The 20,914-nt window shown below is 37.5% G+C and overlaps 2 protein-coding genes across 3 annotated transcripts; one reads left to right on the plus strand and one right to left on the minus strand.

The window, feature by feature from the left end:
- Positions 1-8,784: 8,784 nt before the first annotated feature.
- Positions 8,785-11,158, plus strand: LOC110885414 (phosphatidylinositol-glycan biosynthesis class F protein). Its single transcript, XM_022133104.2, has 8 exons — positions 8,785-9,079; positions 9,252-9,317; positions 9,410-9,452; positions 9,672-9,726; positions 9,862-9,910; positions 10,250-10,317; positions 10,493-10,601; positions 10,795-11,158. Exons 1-8 carry the CDS (start codon positions 8,954-8,956, stop codon positions 10,903-10,905), a joined length of 627 nt encoding a protein of 208 aa, XP_021988796.1. The 5' UTR covers positions 8,785-8,953; the 3' UTR covers positions 10,906-11,158.
- A 1,470-nt stretch (positions 11,159-12,628) lies between these two features.
- On the minus strand, positions 12,629-19,298 carry LOC110885412 (folylpolyglutamate synthase). 2 transcript variants are annotated; one of them, XR_004869406.1, is made up of 18 exons: positions 19,145-19,298; positions 18,419-18,589; positions 18,099-18,301; positions 17,863-17,928; positions 17,615-17,724; positions 17,343-17,403; positions 17,187-17,270; positions 16,454-16,510; positions 16,181-16,241; positions 16,065-16,111; positions 15,854-15,931; positions 15,617-15,775; positions 14,655-14,999; positions 14,459-14,537; positions 14,023-14,386; positions 13,252-13,407; positions 12,981-13,168; positions 12,629-12,900 (listed from the first exon to the last, which is right to left on the minus strand). XR_004869406.1 is itself a non-coding variant. In XM_022133102.2 (17 exons), the coding sequence occupies exons 2-17, from the start codon at positions 18,579-18,581 to the stop codon at positions 12,841-12,843; spliced, it is 1,917 nt and encodes a 638-aa protein (XP_021988794.1). In that variant the 5' UTR covers positions 18,582-18,589; positions 19,145-19,298; the 3' UTR covers positions 12,629-12,840. The 2 variants fall into 2 exon arrangements, 1 of the variants encoding a protein (XP_021988794.1); XM_022133102.2 differs by lacking the exon at positions 14,023-14,386.
- Between the last annotated feature and the right edge of the window lie 1,616 nt (positions 19,299-20,914).

A 20,914-nucleotide genomic window follows, 5' to 3' on the forward strand; every position in this document is an offset into this window, starting at 1 on the left:
TATACTTGATGCTTTGTTCATTTCGAAACTGTTACATGAATCGCACTATTTCCGCAATCTAAAACAATAACAATAATCTCTCGGGAACAAACTAAATTTATGATGCTTTATTCATTCGTGTTATGCTATGTGGAAGTCCCGTTTAAACTATGAGAAACATGTTGAATGTTTTTATGCTATGTGAAACAACTTGATTAGACAATGTGAAACATGTTGAACGTTTTGTGATGCGTGAAACAACTTGAGCCTTCTATGTAATCATGTGAAACTTTATGCCATGTTATGTGTTTGTGAAACTATATTTTTAAACAAAACATTTTGATCTAGTCTCACTCGATCCTTTCTTGGATCTTAGATGTCTTCAAGTCGTCTATCCAACCCACACAAGAGGTCAAAGGCCAACATCCAGAAGAAGATGATGTCTTTTATGGCCGACCAGATTGCACGCATTGTTCCCAAGATTGTCACTGAAATCCAGGGATCAAACACTCCTCCCTCCTCTGTTGACTCTAAAGCGGCCCAGCCTAAGCCTGTGAGCTTCAACTACAAAGACTTTGTCTCTTGCAACCCTAAGCCTTTCACGGGCAGTGATGGGGTGACGACAATGCTGGAGTGGTTTGACAGCATAGAAGTTACTTTCATAAACAGTGAGTGCCCTGAGCACCTAAAGACTAGGAGTGCAACTGGCGTGTTTCAAGGTCGAGCTCTAGAATGGTGGACCAATGAGACGAACATTCGCTCCAATGATGAAGCTTATGATTTACCATGGCCCGAGGTTAGGGAACTGATGATGCTCGAATTCTGCCCTCCTCATGAGCAGCAAAAATTTGAGGACGAGTTATGGCATCTCAAACAAGTTGGAGATGACATCTGGCTTATACTACCCGTTTTAAGCAACTCAGCATAATCGTGCCTCATTTGGTGTCTACTCCCAAGCGCATGATCACCAAGTACATCCATGGGCTACCTCCTGCCATGCGTGACTCTATTGAAGCGACTCAACTCGACTCCATTGAAGAAGTTTACCGTCTGGCAGCAAGTCTGAACAACAACCGTGTTCGTGATAAACACTTTGGAAGCCCTGCTCCCTCGAAACCAGCTAACCAGATTACCCAACAGCCAAGTGGTAGCAAGAACACGAAAAGAAAGTCTTAAAATTTTGGTTGCAATGCAATTATCCCTACTGCAAATTCAAACCCTGCTTGCAATGCCATTGTGCCTGCTGCTACTCCAAACCCTCCTGCTCCAGAAAACACCAAGAAGTCGTACACTGGGGTTCATCCCAAGTGTGCCACTTGTAACTATCATCATCCTGTCAACTCAACTTGTCGCCTGTGTACCACCTGCAATCGCTATGGTCACACAGCCCCTTACTGCCGTCAAGCCAATCAGGTTCAGCAAGCACCACCAGCTTAGCCAGCTCAGTAGAACCCCAAACCAGCGAACAACGTGCGAGCATGCTACAAGTGTGGGGACACCACTCATCTTCGTCCCCAATGTCCTCAGCTGAATCAGGAGCAACAGCAAGCCGCTCGAGGACGAGCGTTCAACATCAACGCGAATCAGGCGCGTAACGACAATGATGTTGTTAATGGTACGTTTCTCGTTAATAATCTTTACGCTTCGATACTATTTGATACTGGTGCCGACAGAAGCTTTGTGTTCGTAGAATTTGAATCTTTGTTAAACTGTGCACGCTCTAAACTATCTAAGTCGTTCTCTATTGAGATTGCCGATGGTAAGTCTATTCTAGTTGATTCTATTCTCTGTGATTGTTCCCTGACTCTTAACGATCATGTTTTTACCATTGATCTCATACCCATGCAATTGGGTAGCTTCGATATCATAGTCGGCATGGATTGGTTGCGTAAGAACCATGCTAAAATCGTTTGTCACGAGAAGTACGTTCGTTTACCTCTCCCGTCTGGTGACACTTTGCACGTCTTTAGAGACCGACCTTCTAGAGGACTAAAGTTGATGTCATGCACTCAAGCGAATAAATGCTTACGTAAACAATACTTTGCCTTCTTGGCCCACATAGTGGAACAAAAGGGCATGGGAAAGAACGTAAGTGATGTTCCAGTAGTGTGTGATTTCCCTGATGTCTTTCCTGAAGATCTTCCTGGTCTTCCTCCACCGCGATCTGTTGATTTTCGTATTGACTTCATACCTGGTTCGACTCCTGTTGCCAAGGCTCCTTACCGACTTGCACCCTCTGAGATGCAAGAATTATCTAGTCAACTGCAAGAGCTACTCGACAAAGGTTTTATACGTCCAAGTACCTCACCTTGGGGTGCTCCTGTGCTTTTCGTCAAGAAGAAAGACGGTTCATTCCGCATGTGCATCGACTACCATGAATTTAACAAACTCACCATTAAGAATCGTTATCCTCTCCCTCGTATCGATGATCTATTTGATCAACTCCAGGGCGTAAGTTGTTTCTCAAAAATCGACCTTCGATCTGGATATCATCAGCTCCGTGTTCTCGAAGAAGATATCCCCAAAACTGCATTTCACACTCGATATGGGCAATACGAGTTTGTAGTTATGCCTTTTGGCTTGACCAACGCACCCGCTGTGTTCATGGACCTTATGAATCGTGTTTATAAACCTTACCTGGATCGTTTTGTGATAGTCTTTATCGATGATATTCTTATTTATTCGAATAACCAAGCTGATCATGCACGACATTTACGCCTTATGTTAGAACTTTTACGGGGTGAACGCTTATACGCAAAGTTTTCTAAGTGTGAATGAAGTATAATTTCTCAGGCACGTCGTTAGCAAACAAGGAATTCATGTTGACCCTTCCAAAATTGAAGCAGTGAAGAATTGGAGTACACCTAAATCTGCATCAGAGATTCGTTCCTTCTTAGGATTGGCGGGTTATTACTGTCGATTCATCTCGGACTTTTCAAAGATCGTCGTTCCTATTACATCGTTGAGTCAGAAAGAGAAACCTTTTGCTTGGGGTCCTGAGCAAGAGGAATCTTTTCAAACTCTTAAGAACCTGCTTTGTAACGCTCCTGTACTTGCTCTCCTTGATGGGAATGATGATTTTGTGGTATATTGCGATGCCTCGAATCGTGGTCTTAGCTGTGTGCTCATGCAACGGGACAAGGTCATCGCTTATACTTCCTGACATCTTAAAATACATGAGAAAAACTATACTACCCACGATTTAGAGCTTGGCGCAGTTGTTTTTGCGTTAAAGATTTGGCGACACTACTTATATAGTACTAAGTGCGTGGTTTTCAATGACCATAAGAGCCTGCAGCAAATCTTTAACCAAAAGGAAATGAATATGCGTCAGCGACGATGGGTAGAGTTACTTAACGACTATGACTGCGAGATTCGCTACCATCCTGAAAAGCGAATGTCGTGGCCGACGCTCTTAGTCGTAAGACTCGTGTTAGTAGCATTCGCTGTTTTCAACTCACTAGTGATCTTCATGCTTGTATCCGTGAAGCTCAATACTCGTCAGCCAACGAAGGTAGTCTAATCGTTGAAATTCGAGGTGCTTCTATTGACCATCTTGAAACGAAGTCTGATGGACTTCAATACTATCTTAATCGCATCTGGGTGCCAGATCGCGACAATCTCCGTGAGCTCATTATGAATGAGGCTCACAATCCCGACACTCTATTCATCCTGGCACTGATAAGATGTACCATGATTTGCGTACGTCCTATTGGTGGCCTGGTATGAAGAAGGAAATCGCCACGTACGTCTCGAAGTGTCTTACTTGCTCAAGGGTCAAAGCCGAACATCAACGTCCTTCAGGTCTTCTTGAACAACCTGAAATCCCTGTTTGGAAATGGGATAGCATTGCTATGGACTTTATAACTAAACTACCTCGTACACCTTCTGGTCATGATAGTATATGGGTAATCATCGACCGTTTGACCAAATCAGCCTACTTTCTCCCTATTCGGGAACATTTCAAAGTGGAGAAACTTGCTCGAATCTACACTGATGAAATCATATGTCGTCACGGTATACCCATTGACATTATCTCTGACCGCGATGGTTGTTTCACTTCGTGTCTTTGGCAAACTTTTCGTCCGCTATGGGTTCTCACTTGAATCTTATTACAGCTTTTCATCCTCAAACGGATGGACAGACTGAACGCACAATTCAAACCCTAGAGGATATGCTCCGTTCTTGTGTCATCGACTTTGGTGGTAATTGGGATGTACATTTACCATTGATCGAGTTCTCGTACAACAACAGCTACCATTCCAGTATTCAGATGGCTCCTTTCGAAGATTTATACGGTCACAAGTGTCGATCTCCTCTCAGTTGGCATGAGATTGGTGACAAGCAACTGACTGGCCCTGAGATCATTCAAGAGATGACAGATAAGATTCTTCAAATCCGCGATAACTTGATCAAGGCTAGGAGCAGGCAAAAGAACTATGCTGACAAGAGGCGTAAGCCTCTGGAGTTTAATGTTGGAGACCACGTTCTACTCAAAGTATTTCCCTGGAAGGGAGTAATACATTTTGGTAAAAAGGGAAAGCTTACCCCTCGTTATGTGGGTCCTTTCAAGATACTCGAAAGGATTGGCAAGGTGGCTTACCGACTATATTTGCCCCAAGAGCTTAGCAACGAGCATCCGAGATTTCATGTTTCTAATCTCAGGAAGTGTTTAGCAGATGAGGAACTTCAAGTTCCCATCGAAGACTTGCAAATAAACGAGACCCTTTATTTTGTGGAGAAACCAGTCGAAATTATGGACCGAGGTACCAAGCGGTTAAGGCGCAGCAAAATTTCCATAGCTAAGGTGCGATGGGAAGGAAAGCGTGGCGCCGGATTCACTTGGAAACTCAAGAGTGAAATGAATGCCAAGTATCCACAGCTCTTTATTCAGTCTTCATCTCAGATTTCAGGGACGAAATCTCCTAAAGGAGGGGAGACTGTAACGCCCTGCGTTTCGATACTTTAATTATCTCGGCAGGTCTCGTCGTACTTCCTACCTTGTGATGCTTTTACTCTCGAGACAAACGACCATAATGGGAAATGATGCTATTTAAATCATAATTTTTATTAAACTATGTGAGACTTTCAATCTATGTGATGCTTTTGTGTGAACAATATGTCTAAACAGATTCTTGACTCTCGTGATGCTTTGAATCTTGACTCTTGTGATACCATATATATGAATGATGTGAATCTTGACTCTTGAAACTTGACACTTGTTATGCTTTGATACCTAATGAACGAGAAACTAGCTTAAACGCAAACTTGAAACACGGAAACTCCTTGTGATACTTATGTTATTTGAACACCTAAGTACTACACACAACGGTTACTCACAATAATACGCAACGCAACACCTAACCTAGCTCGCGAAACGAACCAAAGTCGGAAAACTAGCAAACGAGAATCGGCTATCCGAAAGGACATCCGATCGGATGACCATCCACTCGGATGACCATTCGACCGGAAAGCCATCCGATCCCTTACACATCTCCACCGACTAGCCTGTCACTATCACCTATAAATTGGGCACTTAACCCTTCATTCTCACCTTGATTCTGCCATCCGACCACACGCACTCTCAGTCACTTTAATCACGATTCAAGGCAAACTCGTAAGTATTTCTCCTCAAATCTTGTACAACTTTCATCATTTATCATTTCTACACTATGTTCTTCATCAAAATCATACGAACACTTCAATATTTTCTCAAAAACCAACTGATTTGGACCTCTTAAAGGTGGCTTCCACTCGGTTGCTTATGCCAACGGTTGTGGAGCACCATTTAACCAAGATGGATTCCAGATCTAGCAGATTTTCACAACTTTGATACAAGATTTAAAAGATTATCACGCTTTTATACCAAATCTGACGGAATTTCATGTGTTTTCGGCTTGGATATGATAAACTTCACGTTTTGCCACTGATTTCTGAACTTTTCTTCAATTTTTATACAAAACCTTGGTAGAATCAGACTCAAACAGGCTCTCGACTCGTTCCTTAGTCAAGAGTCGGCTTGGAAACTGATTTCCACCGGAAAACGGACCGATTAATGGGTCGAACATGAGATTTCACTGAAAACAACTCGTCGGTCCGATAGGGTGATACCCATCCGATCGAACGAGCTGGGTTTGGTATGTTTCCGTTGTTTGACACGTCGTCACACCGTCTCCGTTAACTCGAGACTTGGAGAATTTCATGAAACTTCACCCACTGACCATTTGTTCGAATGGTCATCTGACCGGATGACCATCCGTCCAGATGATCTGAATTCGACCACATTGTTGTTTGTTTTTACAGGACACTATGATCAGAAACTTGAAACAGTTCACAGACACCTACACACTGTTCGAATGGCCATCCGTTCGAATGGTCAGCTGTCTGGATGACCATCCGTCTGGATGACCATCCGCTCAGGTAGACTATCAGACACTTTAACTCGATTTTCGCATCATTCGACACTCTGTTCCCAACCGGGTTAGCACTTAGAGGACTTATGCTCTGTTCCCGCACGCAGGCTGATCCAGCGCTCCCTTTGATCCAATTAGGCAGTGTTTGGTTCTAAGCACCCACTGTGAGTATACTCGATCCCTTTTTGCTTTTAAACACCTTTGGGATGCAACATGTATTCTATATCAAAACACTTGACACTTTAAACTTATTTGAAACATACTCTATCCGCATTAAACATGAAAACATGCTACTTGTGAAACTTGAGACTTTTATGCTATGTGAACGTTTGATTCTTATGTGTAACTCGCATTAACAATTGTAGCGTTATCGGGGTAACGCACCGCTCCTTGAGTCTTGGGACTTTTGTTAAGTTTTGATTCTTGATTCTTTTACCTCCTCTTCGTTGCGACGTAGTAGGAAAGGCATGTTAACACGTTGGAGACTTGGGTTATCATATGAACCGCGTAAACTAGCATGTTGAAACTTGTGATATGTTGTTCATGTTGTATATGAGTTTTTATACATTTAAACTATATACTATGTATTCAAACTTGTATACTCGCCAACATTTTTGTTGATTGTATTTTAATACATGTTGCAGGTTGATAGTAGCAGGGAAAACAAGAAATCAAGCTAGGATGATACTAGAAACTCATCTTAGAGAGACAATATTTTGAAACATGTTTTGGCCTATGTTTTGATACAATTTGTTTGATCAATTTGTGTATGACATTTTGATGCTTATTATTATGAAATCAGATTAATCTATATCGAAATAAGTAGTGTTATAGATTCTCTCGTGCAATCTGATTCGCTTAGTGCCGCGCCCCGATGTTTCCGCCATCGGTTAGGGTGTGACAAGAAAGGTCCGTGTAAAAAAAGAAATAAAAAAACGAAATATAAAACCGAACGAAAAGTAGACGATGAAACAACGTTGAACCACACACTCTAAATGTATAGAAAACAATAACCAAGTTGTTCTAGAACCGCGTGCTGAGACGGGTGTTAAACAGGAAAACTAAGCATAAAAACTTGAATCATACATGCACGTTGTAACATGTTAACTCGCAAAATTTGACCAAAACGTATTACAAAAAATTTGTATGGGGTTAAAGTGACTGGTTAAAATGTAAAACATATAAAAGTATGTGATTAAGAGTAAAAACATTAAAGATAAAAAAGAAAAAAAATAATAAAAACCAAAAGTGGGTACAACCCACCAGACATATGAGTACAACCACTTATTCCTACAAATAATACAAATGTTTCAAATTGATATTATATAAATAATAACTAGTATTAAGGCCCCCGCGTTGTGGTGGGGCGTAAAACCGTGACAAATAGCACTAATGTCATACCATCGCCAGCAACCACCAACATTAAAGTTGGGGTGTGTTAATGCGAAGAAATTCGATCGAAACGTCAAATATAGAAAATAATAACCAAGTCCATTTAGGACCTGCGTGTTGTGGCGAACCTGTCAAGTGGTAAAAAATAAACGACGTAAAAATGTTGAACCACACACGCACGTTGCGGCATGTTAACTCGCAAAATTTAGAACGAAGTGTAAAATGAAACGTAAAAACGTTGAACCACGCCCGCATGTTGCGCCATGTTAACTCGCAAAATCTAGAACGAAGCGTAAAACGAAACGTAAAAACGTTGAACCACACACGCACGTTGCACCATGTTAACTCGCAAAATCTTGAACAAAACGTAAAACGAAAAATTTGCCATATATGAAAAGTGTAGGTGACCAAAGTTGAAAGTAAAGTGTTGTGATGTTAAATTGAAAAGATGTAAACTTTTGGACTAAAAGTAAAAATTCAAATAGTTGTGGATTAAAAATGTAATATCAACTTTTTTTTTTGAAAAACCCCCTAAGCATAGGGTACAACATCTCCATGCACAATATGTTATGATAATAATAATAATAATAATAATAATAATAATAATAATAATAATAATAATAATAATAATAATCAAAGAAAATTGGATTTAATTAATCCGATCTGATTGTGTTTTGCCAATAATAATCTCAACTGGATTTATTCCCGTCAGTGGTCTCACCTTTTTCATTTTGTTTGTATAATGACTCGCCGTTAAAAAGAACTTAACAGAGTTAAGTCTTTTTCAAAATTACAAACCGATGTTTTAGGGATTTTAATCAAAACGAGGATACGAGTCGATTAATGTAAAACTTAACTCGAAACGATGCCCCAAACAACTTGATTTTTGTTAATTGGAAGTTTAAACACCCAAATTGAAGCAACGTTTTCCTTGTTTGGAGCACTATTTCGAGGTAAGTTTTGCATAAATCGACTCGTATTTTTTTTCCATTATATTTTATTTTTTTTTAAACGGACCGTTATATTGGTTTGGAGCACCGGAACAGCATTTCATCGGTGTTAATCTCCACACAATCGACGGTGGGATCTTTTTCTTCACGACCCCTACCGCTGACCAGATCGATCTGTGGCCGTTTCTTGGGTGTTGAAGATACCAGATCAATAGAGATATGAAGAAGAATAAAAACTTTTCACCATCCAAACTACTCTTATCGCATTTAGTTTGCGGGATCGGATTAGCTTCATCGTTTTACAATTTGATCGATTATCCACTTCAAACCCTCTGTTTATTATGGGTAAATCACTGTTGATTTCTTCTTCTTATTTTATGGATTATATATTTAGTAGAAGACAGTTTGTTTGTTAGTAGCATACCAGAGGGTAATTTTGTCTATTGAAGATATTATATTTATTAGTTTCTTTCTATGAAGAAACAAGATTCAACTGAATTTGAATTTGTTCTTGCAGCTGGTTCAGGCCCCTGTTGTGATTCTGGTTTACAGTTTCTTTCGGAAAGATAAGAATCAGAGTTCGGTAATTCATCGTTTTTGTTATTTTTATTCGAATGGATTATCTTAATTCATATGTAAACTTGATAGTATATTTTTTCAAATGTTGCATTGCAGTACTTGAAAGCTGTAGCTAGAGGTTTATTGGGGCTTCTGGTCGGTTAGTTCTTTACCCCTGCATCTTTTTCACCGTTTCACATAGAAAGAAAAGAATAAAATGTGTATGCATGTATATGTGTAAAGGTTTATAGACCAATTAGTAGAGAGTGAATTCATTCATATAGACGTAGCATTGTGTATAATTCTTATTTTCTTCTTTTATAGCAATATTATGATATTTTCTTGATATATATAGGCACTTGCATATTTTAACTTTCAGGGGCGGTTGTCAATGCGCTTGGAGCTATTGCTTTAGGGGCGCCTGTTGGAAGTCGGTATGTACTTCTTGTTCTAGTGCACGTTTCCTCCAAGTATTGTAATCTGGACACTTATACTATGAAACATATAAATACATTTGTATAATAAGCACATGCATTTTTAGCTGATATATTTTTTTTCTACTGTTGCAGGTATATTTTAAGAACCCTCAACTGGTCTCTTCTGATGTCTGCATTTACTGTGAGTGTAAATCTATGTAATTTGCTCTCCTTATTGAAACCATTCATACTTCATTATGGCAGTTACCGTATAGGTGGCAAAATGAGTCGGTCAGGAAGGTTGGGTAATAATGGGTCAAAAGGGATTAGCTTTTAGGTCAGGTTATAAACTTATAATGGGTTTCTGTCAACATATTATTAATAAATAACTGTCCATTTTTTAAATAAAACAATTTAGGATGTTATATACACTCTGATGTATTACTTTAACCCGTTTCCAGATTAGTTAAGTTTTTTGTATTTTTTATTGTTATAATTTGTAAATCTGTTCCTAATCTTATATGTGTTGCATATTTTGCAGTTCGCCCCTGCAGCCTCTGTCTACGGTTCATCTTGGGTTGATTGGCACCGTATATTCGCAAATACAAAGTAAGCTCTTGATAATATAAGCCATTCACATGGCTTCATGCTGACACGGTTAAAAATAACATGGCATATAAGTATTTAATGATCAATTATCGAAACAGAAAAAGCATCTTTGCTATTTTGGGTCAATATCTATTATTGGTATGGTTACATTACATGTTCGTGTTTTAACTTGCAGGCTGATTGAAAGTATTGATTATATGATATGTATACCTGCATATGGTGCGGTAATTGGAGCTTGGTTTGGGGCCTGGCCCATGCCACTTGACTGGGAAAGGACGTGGCAGGTAACGTTTTATTAAAATTTAAAACTTAGGATATGTTACATAAAAAAACGTATTACAATAGAATATTGTTTTGCATCATGGTACGGTAAAAAAGAATGGCATATATAATGAAAGGATATGGAATGAGGAAAATAAAGGTAAACATTGTTTTTTTTTCTACCATAATTTACTTTACCTTTGGTTTGTTTGACAGGAATGGCCGATATGTGTAACGTATGGAGCTATTATGGGGTACTTGGTAGGAATGTTGGCTTCTTTCGGTTTTGTAGTCCGTGTTTCAAGACGACGTGTGAAGGGAGATTAATGGGTACAAAGATGTATCAAGATTTGGTTTTGTAGTCCGTGTTTCAAGACAACGTGTGAAGGGAGATTAATGGGTACAAAGATGTATCAAGAATTCGTTGTCCTTGAGGTGGTTGAATTAACCCTTGTGTTTATTCTTACCTGTAGTGGGCGAAGTTAGAAAACAGAATACTAATCCAGAAGATATGTTTCATTTTCTGTTGTCATGTATTGTGATGTTCCGATGAATTTACGCCTACAAGTAAGACAAGAAACCGAAAAGAACGAAAACCTAACCACGACATGAAACCATGAAAACTGAGCTAAAACCCATGGGCTAACATAATTAACCCAACAGTACTTGCTTAACCAAATCAAACTTCACAATAAGCTAGCAGACCCCTTTACCTCCTCTCTTTACTAAATCCGTCACATCATCACTTTGCTTTTTCTCATACAGGGTGTGTTAAGCATACATGGGGGTATGTTTAGCCTCACACTAAACCTTACGAGAGGATGTTTGTGTTATTATTTTAAATAAAGCATTAGTTATATGCCTTTCACTTTCTTAGCTTACAAGTTATTTGAACATCACTTCAAACACCAGTTTCTTGTTTCTACATTATCAACCTTCAAGTAATGGTTTTACATGTAACGCCTCGTATTTTTGTACTTTCCTTATTTAGAAAGTGTAATCGTATTTTTCTATTTATGAAAACTTGTATTCGTATCATATTCGTATTCCATTTCCAATTTTGTAATTCGAGACATTGATCGTAATGAAATTCATAGCAATATATACAAATTACTCATAAAACCTTTCCTAGACACCACACATTGTTGTATGTAAAATGTTGATGGAATTACTCATAAAACCTTTCCTAGACACCACACATTGTTGTATGTAAAATGTTGATGGAGGCTGAAAATGTTTTTTATCAGCTTATGGGTTTTATACTTTTGAATGAACACCAAATATTTGATGGATACCAACTGTTTGATAAAATGTTTGAATAGAAATTTTTAAATGTTTACAAAGAGTCTTGTTGGTGTGGTAGGTTTCACTTGTCTTTTTCCCCTTCCACTTTCTTTGAGCAATTGATGAGCTACTATAGATGTTCCACAATTAAGCTAAATTTTTATATTATCAGAATTGATACCGATATTCGTTTTTATACTCTTAAAATGAAAAGCGGGTGGGGTTTTCGACCAACATGCAAACTCCCTCAACTTTCACAAAAGAAAATTCTTTGAATATCCATATTCAAACAAGATTTAGTGTTCAATACGTAGGAAGGTGGATATGGGTCATATCAACGGCAAATGGGATGATGTGGTGGCGTGGATTATTCCTAAAGCTAGATCTAAATGGCTTATTTGGGTTATTCGCAAACTAGTGGTAGCTGCGACTGCTTATTTTGTGTGGCAGGAAAGGAATTCAAGGTTCTTCAATAATCAGTTGCGACCGCCGGAGATTTTAGAGGATCAGATTGTGGAGACAGTCCGTTTAAAGCTACACTCGTTGAAGTTCTTGAATGATCGGGTTACTAGACTTTTGAAGACCTGGAGGATATCATCTTTGGATGATAACACCTAATTTTGATGCTTAATTAGTGATGTATAGAAGTTAGGTGTTGATCGGTTTGTAGTTGTGCTTTCATAGCTTGTTCTACTTGTTTTGTTTGGTTTTGATAGTAATACAATACAATCACCGGAGTATACCCTTTTACCCAAAAAATAAAAAATAAAAATAAAAAAGAATTTCTTCACTTGTCTGCAAAAAGAACTTTTCAACTTTCAGCAACACAACAGAAAACTCCAACCAACATGTTGGTCTTGTTCGACTTTAACTGTATCATGCATGACTTTTAAGACAGAAGTTCAAAAACCTTAGGGTTGCCAAATGGTGTTCATGTACCATTGTTTCAGATTACCAGCTGATTTATTGCATTGTGTGTTACCTCCTCAGTAGCTTCAAGACATCACCAACAAGATGCAATGATCCAGTCACAAGAACCTATGAAAATGAGTAAAAAACATTTAATTCCAAACACCCCCCTAAAATGGGCCTCTGCATCGACCATAATCAAACATTACCTGAAGCCTAAGTGAAGGGTTGTCACGCGCAGACTTTCTTAAAAAAGAAACCGCCATAGGTAACGACGGGAACACCGCGCTGCAACTAAACTTTCCATTTTCTGGATTGCAGTGAGAAATATCATCATACAGGAACTCGGTTGGCGGCATAACTTCCATTTTTGAATTCTTGTTTATTCCTCCGATGTCTGCGTGACAAATGTTATTATTTCAGGAGGTTAATCAAATGGTCTCCACAATCTGAGACTTATCAAGAAGAAGAAAATAAAACCTTTTCTATGAATAATTCTTTCCCACACCCTTTGGAGGTTGAACTGCCATGCTAGATCCTTTGAAGGGGTGTTTATAGGGATGTCTGAATTACCAGAAGTAACCTTGCTATATGTTGAGATACTTGGCACAAAAATCGCTTTCGAGAAACTAGAACCTGTATAAAAAAGAATGTAAATCTGTGTTAAACAGTTATATAATAACCGAATAAAAATGCACATGAATGGGCGCTCATATATTGATGTTTCAAATTTTTATTTCGAGTAAAATGCCATTTTCGTCCCTGAGGTTTGGCTATTTTTGCGACTTTCATCCAAAGGTTTTCCGCACCTGGATCCAAAAGGTTTGAAACCTTGCCATTTTCATCAAGCTCGTTAACTCCACCCAATTTTCTCCGTTAAGTCAGGGGTGTTTTCGTATTTTTTTGTTAACTTAAAGGGCAATTCGGTCTTTTGAATACTTGTACAGTTGTACATTATGCTAAATGCTTGTACACAAAGTGAAAAAGAGCGAATCGCCCTTTACGTTAACAAAAAAGACGGAAATACCCCTGACTTAACTTAACGGAGAAAATTGGATGGAGTTAACGAGACGGATGAAAATGACAAGATTTCAAACCTTTTGGATCCAGATGCGAAAAAACAAACCTTTGGACGAATGTCGCAAAACTGGCCAAACCTCAAGAGACAAAAATGACATTTTACTCTTTTTATATATATATATATATATATATATATAGACGCCAGTTAACGTACAAAATAGCTTAACGTACATTGCGTATGTGATTGTTTTTCAACGTGCGAATTTGTTTTTTCATCCTCCCATGCGATTTCATCATGTTCACCAACATGCGATTTCTGATAAAACATCAACGTGCGAATTAGTTTTTTTCATGCTCCCATGCGATTTCATCATGTTCACCAACATGCGATTTCATCATCTTCACCACGCGCTTTTTTTATAACGTGCGATTTCTAATCGCGTACGTAATGTACGTTAAGGCCAATTGTACGATACACTTTATCTATATCTATATATATATAGATATATAGATATATATTTAAGACGGTTGCAAAAGACCAAAATGCCCTTCTTTTTAATGTATGTGCACAACCCGTGGCTACTACAACTCCAAACTGCTACATTTGATCAACTATTAGCTGAAAAAGTCAACTTTATACCGATAAAAAGCCATAAGAAAGAAATACCTGATGAAGAACATATATCCACAAGTCTTGGAAGAATAATTTCTGGCTCTCTCACATCCATGCAATTAAATAAAAGAATCTGAAAGAAAAGAAAAAAAGATAATACGAAATCTGAGATGATTGCGAAATTAATAAGAGCGAAAACGCTATCAAGATAGGGGAAAATGAAATAATGTAATGTGAATTACTAAATTACCCTTTTGGATATTGTTTTAGATTCTTCTTTTTCATTTGGTTGTTGAATGTAACCATTGCCGCTATAAGACTCGTTAATGTTTCTACCTTTAGAAAATAATGGCACGGGTCTATGAACCTTTTCGTTGACTACATTAGAAAACCATTTGGCACAAGCATCCATGCTTTCGGGGCTATGAGCTCCATCCAAGTAGAAGATTAACTCTCCGTGACAACTTTCATCGGTTTTTATTTGATTATTGTTTAAACCCAAAGAAACGTCGTGAACTATTTGAGCCCTTCCAGAAAGATGTGCGGTTGAAAGACCACGTAAAAACGCCTCTGGTAGACTATCGTCTGCAATATCCTGAGCTCAACACATGATAAAAAGAATGAATCAAAACACGTGTGGGCCAAAACCTTTTTTAATAATCATATTATTTTATTAATAATCCAAGTTTTTGAGAAAAAAAAGGTAAAATGCCATTTTCGTCCATGAGGTTAGGCCAGTTTTACGAGTTTCGTCCAAAGGTTTATTTTTGCGCATTTTAATCCAAAAGGTTTGAAATCTTGCCAATTTCATCCGGCTCGTTAACTCCATCCATTTTTCTCCGTTAAGTCAGGGGTATTTCCGCCTTTTTTGTTAACTTGAAAGGCGATTCGGTCTTTTGAATACTTGTACATTATGCTAAATGCTTGTACATAAAGTGAAAAAGACCAAATTACCTTTAAGTTAAAAAAAGACGGAAATAACCCTGACTTAACGAAGCAAAATGGATGGAGTTAACAAGCTGGATGAAAATGGCAAGATTTCAAACCTTTTGGATCAGGTGCGGAAAAACAAACCTTTGGACGAAAGTCGCAAAACTGGCCAAACCTTAGGGACGAAAATGGCATTTTACTAATAAAAAGTAATTTAGGAGGTTTTATGGACTAAAAACACACTTGGACAGCTTTTGGCGTGTTCGACCCGTTAGAACTCACCCTTTTGAAGAGCTTTTCCCATTCTCCTTTGGTATTGAGCCAGCTTTTACAAAGAGAAACGGCAAGGCCAGCATTCACAAGCTGGTGATCACCAGATAGACTTAATTTTACCCCATTTAACCTTTCGTAAGTAAGTTGTGTTACTACTTGCAATGGAACCTTCAAACAACACATAATCACAATTGTTAATTTCAACCGAAAAAATTAGAAGAAAATACTAGTTTTCTTTAAGGGTACCTCCAATTCATGTGCCCTTTGTTTAAGAACAGCCATTGCTTCCGGAAGTTGAGGTACAGTGAATGCAGGAACTTTAGGCTTCAAAAGAGAAAGAACACCGAAAAACTTCCAAACATTAATTTTCCGAATAAATAGACCAAAAATTCAGTAAAATGGAAACTTAGAAGAAGAGTATATCTAGAGTAGTTTGAATGTACCTACTTCTTTGTACCTTAAATATCCCAGCTTTCTGCAAAGCGATTTTGCCCAGAGTGTCTCCTATACATTAAAATGGAAACTAATTTGAAAAACTGTAATCGACAAACTGTACACGTGAAAAGAACTGACCTAGAATTTCCATGTGATCAAAGCCAAGAGAAGCGATGCCACACACGACAGGATCTTGAATCTGCAGTGTATCAAAATCCATAAAAATCATTTAAAAAAGTTGAGTTTGTTATAGATTATAGAAGCAACAATATGACACTCTTACGGTAAATTGACATGTAGAAAGATCTGAAAACTATCAAACAATGACACTTAACAATAACTAGATTTCAGGCTGAAAAAAGTTAAGCAACAATGAAACTGGGAAACAAGGTAAGTTAAAAGATGCATTACCACGTTCGTTGAATCATTTTTCCCTCCGATACCAACTTCAATAATAGCAACATCGACCTGTGAAACTGATGCAATCAGTAAGCAATCTCATAAAAAATAAATTACGGTGTAAAAGATGTTGAATAGCTTTATTTAATAACTTTAACATATACATGTCTTTTGGGAATATTGTATACTTGTAGACTAGAGTAGTTACAACCCTAGCTAGGGTTGCAAACGAACCGAACGTTCGGCGAACAGTCCGTGAACCGTTCGGCTGGAAGTTCGTTTGTGTTCATTCAATCATTTATGTCCGTGAACGTTTGGTAACATGTTCGTTTATGTTCGATAGTTCATTAGTGTTTATAGTTTTTATGATTTATTTAAATACTTGAAAATTCCTACAAATAAAATATTTAACAAGTATCCATGTATTATGTATTTTGTTCATGAACGCTTGTTTGTATTCATTTGTTTCCATTGGTGTTCATGAACAGTAGTTTGTGTTCATGAACATTAGTTTGTGTTCATGAGTGCTCATTGCCTTAAATTTAACAAACGAACACGTTCATTTCCTTAACGAACGAACGCGAACATAAAATCCCGTTAAATCCCGTTCGGTAAGTGTTCATGAACAGTTCTTGAACACATATATTTCCTTTACAAACGAACACCTTGTTCGTGTCCGTTCGGTTCGTTTGCAGCCCTAATAGCTACTAAAGTCAAACTAGTAGTAAAAGATGTAAAAATTTACTTTCTCAGATACGAATATCTTCAATCCCAATAGAGTGAGAAACTGAAATAGTGGAGGCATTGGCAGGTCCTCCGTGACTTTGTCCTGCCAATTTACATATTAAGAGTTACGTGAATATCAGTAAAGTTTACTAGTTCTAGAAATATTAAATAATACCTTTAGCTGGTTCCAAGTACCCCAAAAATACAGTAAAAACTGCTCTTCGGATATTTCCAACCTGCATAATTGTCACTCCAAAGAAAAAAGTTAGGAAGGAAGAATTACCTACTCAATTTAACGTTGAAAATGATCATGTAACAGTTTGGAAATTCATACTCGTATACTTCTGTTATTCGACACATGTAGAGTAAAACATGCTATCTTTATAGGTTTGGGATTTTTATGTTTGTAAAAAGAATGAAACAATGTAAAGATAATGAGATACATACCCGTTGAGACGGAACCTTTCTTTTACATCAATTAAATGAGGAGAAGTAAATAGGCCCGTTCTAAACCCACTTTCCCGTAAAATTGCTTCACAAAACGTGCATGTCGATCCCTGATATACAGTGTAAAAATATATTGGATATTAGACATCAGAACAAGCAATAATAAAGTAAAACAAAATAAATGAAAAACTATAAAAAAATGTTGATAATATAATTTGACGACAGTACATATAAACGAACAAGAGTACCTTTCCTTTAGTTCCAGCAACATGAATAATGTTAAGGTCAGCAATCTGTTCCTTTATGCCTAATATCTGAAACACAAATTCATGACGATATCTAATTCTTGACTTTATGTAACATAAAAATTGGCAAACTAATCATCAATAAGTGTGTGTGTGTGTGTTTGTATTCATAGATATATTAGTATAAAAAGAATATATTGTTGGTTAGATGTGAATAAATATATTGAGAAATAAGTTACCTGAATATACATGGACATTCTTTCCAGCTTTGTGTATTTAGCATCTGTATTTAAATTTCGATCACGTTTTTTACGTGTTATAAGAGATGAAAGTGCTTCCATGGCAGCTTCGTATGTGTACGGTGAATGACTCTCTTGCTCTTGCATGCTACTACTGTTTACTGTAGTCACTATTTGAGAAGACATGTTTGCATATTGTAACCCTGAGATATTTAACAGAAAATAAATTGGATTACATTACAGTGGGATGATAAGTTTCATGTTTGTTGCAGCAAAAATTCATTATCCAAAAAGAACTAAAAAACATAATTCACGTATACCTTTTCGCTGTATCTTCTCAAGCGATCGAAATGCTTTCAGCCCAGTGACATCAAAGGCGCTGAGACAACATGAGGAATATCTATTTTCCCATGTTAATCTATTAACATGCAAGAGATCCCCAAATATTCCTCGCCTCATGTAAACGTTCGGGTGTACAAACATTATACAAACTGTTCCCAAAAATTCAACAGTCAACAATTATATTATGAACTTAAAAACATCAATAATCACAGAGTTAGAACTAGGCCTGTAAATGAACATGAACAGGGCATGTTCGTTTAACTTTAACCAAACAAACACGAACAAGTAAACGAATGGAGTTTTCTTGCTCGTGTTTCGTTGGTTAAAGAAAGTGATTGTGTTTGTTCAATAATAGCATAAACCAACGGTTCACCAACATAAACAACACAAACGACTAAGCCAGCACCATTTAAAATTAAGCGTGAACATCAATTTGTTGGGCCTTAAACTAGATAGAGTAAACTACAATGGGTGATATTTTAATTTCATAAAACAAAACAAAACAAAACCAAATTGTAATGGGCCTAAAAAAATAAACTGAATGTGTTGAAGAAGCAAAAAACAAACTAAAAGTCAGTCAGTCAGTCCAGAATTCAAAATTAAACAATGATGATATCGAATTCCACACACAGGATTGGCAATTGCTCAATTCAATACTTGATGAATTCATATGCAAAGCAAAGTATATTGAAAAACAGACTCACTCCACAGGAACAGAGGAAAAGTTAGGGTTCCGGGAAATGAAACTTGAGGTCAATCTCTGCTCTGCGTGATTTGAAGAAGCTTGGAAGAGACGCCGTTATTGTTTCCTTGAATGGAGGAATCTATGCTGGCGGATTTTGGGGCGTTGCGTCGATGTAGCGGTCATGGATCAGAAAGAATGTTGCACAAATGGTCCTTGCATTATACTATATAACATTTTGGGTATTGTTCTTAGCAACAGTTCCCGTTTTCCGGTTTTCATGACCTACATTTGCCGGTCATTGTTCTTGGCTAATGGCGGAGACGAGTGGGGGGCTAGAGAGAGAGAAAGAGCATAAAGTTCCCGTCGCCAACGTTATGTTGGTCCGTAGGCTAGAGAGCCACCGTCACCGGCGGTGTTTGTCAGTCCAAGGGTTCCCGTTTTTCGTAATCATCTTTAAGCACACTCTCGAATGATTGATCAGTGTAAACGGTAATCTCTACAATCAGCAAATCTTCAATGGATAACAAATCATCTGGTAACACATTCAGATCTCAGAAGCATTCATCCAAGATCAGATTCACATTCTTCCTCTTCAGTCACGATAACAGATATATAGTCTTCTTCACTAGTTCCGGCAGCAACTTAAGGTTGGTAATCCTTAACAAACGTAGACAAAAAAAAAGAAAGAAATGAAATATGATTGTATATCTAATGTCGGTTTGTTTTCAGCTGGCTCTGTTATACATTGTACCGGGAGTTATTGTGTTTTTGGCTGCTCATTGCCTGTGGAATGGAGAGGTCAAACCGGTATGCCTTCACATCTACATACCAAATCCAATATAACTTTTTTATATTCTGTTGGTTTTTATCGGAAACAGGTTGGCAAGATGGTTGGGTCAGGGGTTGCGTAATGGGTCATAATGGGCTGATATATTTACTTGTTGTGCAGTTATTGGAGTTTAGTATTTTTTTCGGATCACACGTTCCAAGTTTTATTCGTTAAAGATATTCTGGTATATATTCAGTAGGAAATAGTTTGCCTTTTCTTTCATGCTAATCAGATGCTTGATATTGGATTTGAACCATTGTTCCATTTTTAGCAAAACACGCTTTGGTACCTAAATTTTCATTTCGAAACTTTAAATTGTTACCCAGTAACGTTTTGATAAGTCTTGCTAGCTTTTATATAAGTTAATTATGTTATTCAGTGCTCGGTTTGACTCAAAAATCAAATTTTAGCTCTTTGTTTATTCTATCAAATTTATGATGAAAAATTATGCTTAAAGTTCAATTTCATTTGGAACTCTTAGTAAACCTATTTTGAAGGAAAAATATAAAAGAAAGGTGCACTAAACTAATTTTGGTTTGCATTTTTCAGGTACATGTATAGGCTTATGAAGAGATGGGTGTATTCCCTGCATGTTGATACTGGTTCATGGCCAATTTATAAAGTGAAAAGCAGGGAAGTTGAATTACTTGGTTTATGGGCCATGTGTAAGGGTGAGCAAACCTTAACTATTAACCAATGTTTCATGCTAGATGTAAGAAGCTAACTGTTAACTATGTTTCCCTCTTTCTGCAATATAGATACGTTTTTTTAATGCAGATGCTTGATCGACAAGTGGTGAAATCCGAAACTGCCACAATTAAGGTTTGTAGCTTTAATCTATCCGTGCTGCTATTACCGTAGCTGAGGCAAAGGAGGAGAAGGTTGAAGATAAGAGGAATATGATATTGTAAGCTTCTTTAACATTTTCTGTGTTTTCTTCAGTTTTAGTACTTTTTCGGA

Source organism: Helianthus annuus, chromosome 10, assembly GCF_002127325.2.
Source record: "Helianthus annuus cultivar XRQ/B chromosome 10, HanXRQr2.0-SUNRISE, whole genome shotgun sequence".
Taxonomy (NCBI): Eukaryota; Viridiplantae; Streptophyta; class Magnoliopsida; order Asterales; family Asteraceae; genus Helianthus; species Helianthus annuus.

Excerpts from the sequence above, each read along its gene's own strand:
- LOC110885414 (XM_022133104.2), top strand. The coding sequence starts at position 8,954 with ATGAAGAAGAATAAAAACTTTTCACCATCCAAACTACTCTTATCGCAT. Across the intron at positions 9,318-9,409 it reads AAGATAAGAATCAGAGTTCG|TACTTGAAAGCTGTAGCTAG; the intron begins GTAATTCATCGT and ends GTTGCATTGCAG. Across the intron at positions 10,602-10,794 it reads ACTGGGAAAGGACGTGGCAG|GAATGGCCGATATGTGTAAC; the intron begins GTAACGTTTTAT and ends TTTGTTTGACAG.
- LOC110885412 (XM_022133102.2), bottom strand. The coding sequence starts at position 18,581 with ATGTTTGTACACCCGAACGTTTACATGAGGCGAGGAATATTTGGGGAT. Across the intron at positions 17,725-17,862 it reads TTGCTGGAACTAAAGGAAAG|GGATCGACATGCACGTTTTG; the intron begins GTACTCTTGTTC and ends ACTGTATATCAG. Across the intron at positions 17,271-17,342 it reads GTACTTGGAACCAGCTAAAG|GACAAAGTCACGGAGGACCT; the intron begins GTATTATTTAAT and ends GTAAATTGGCAG.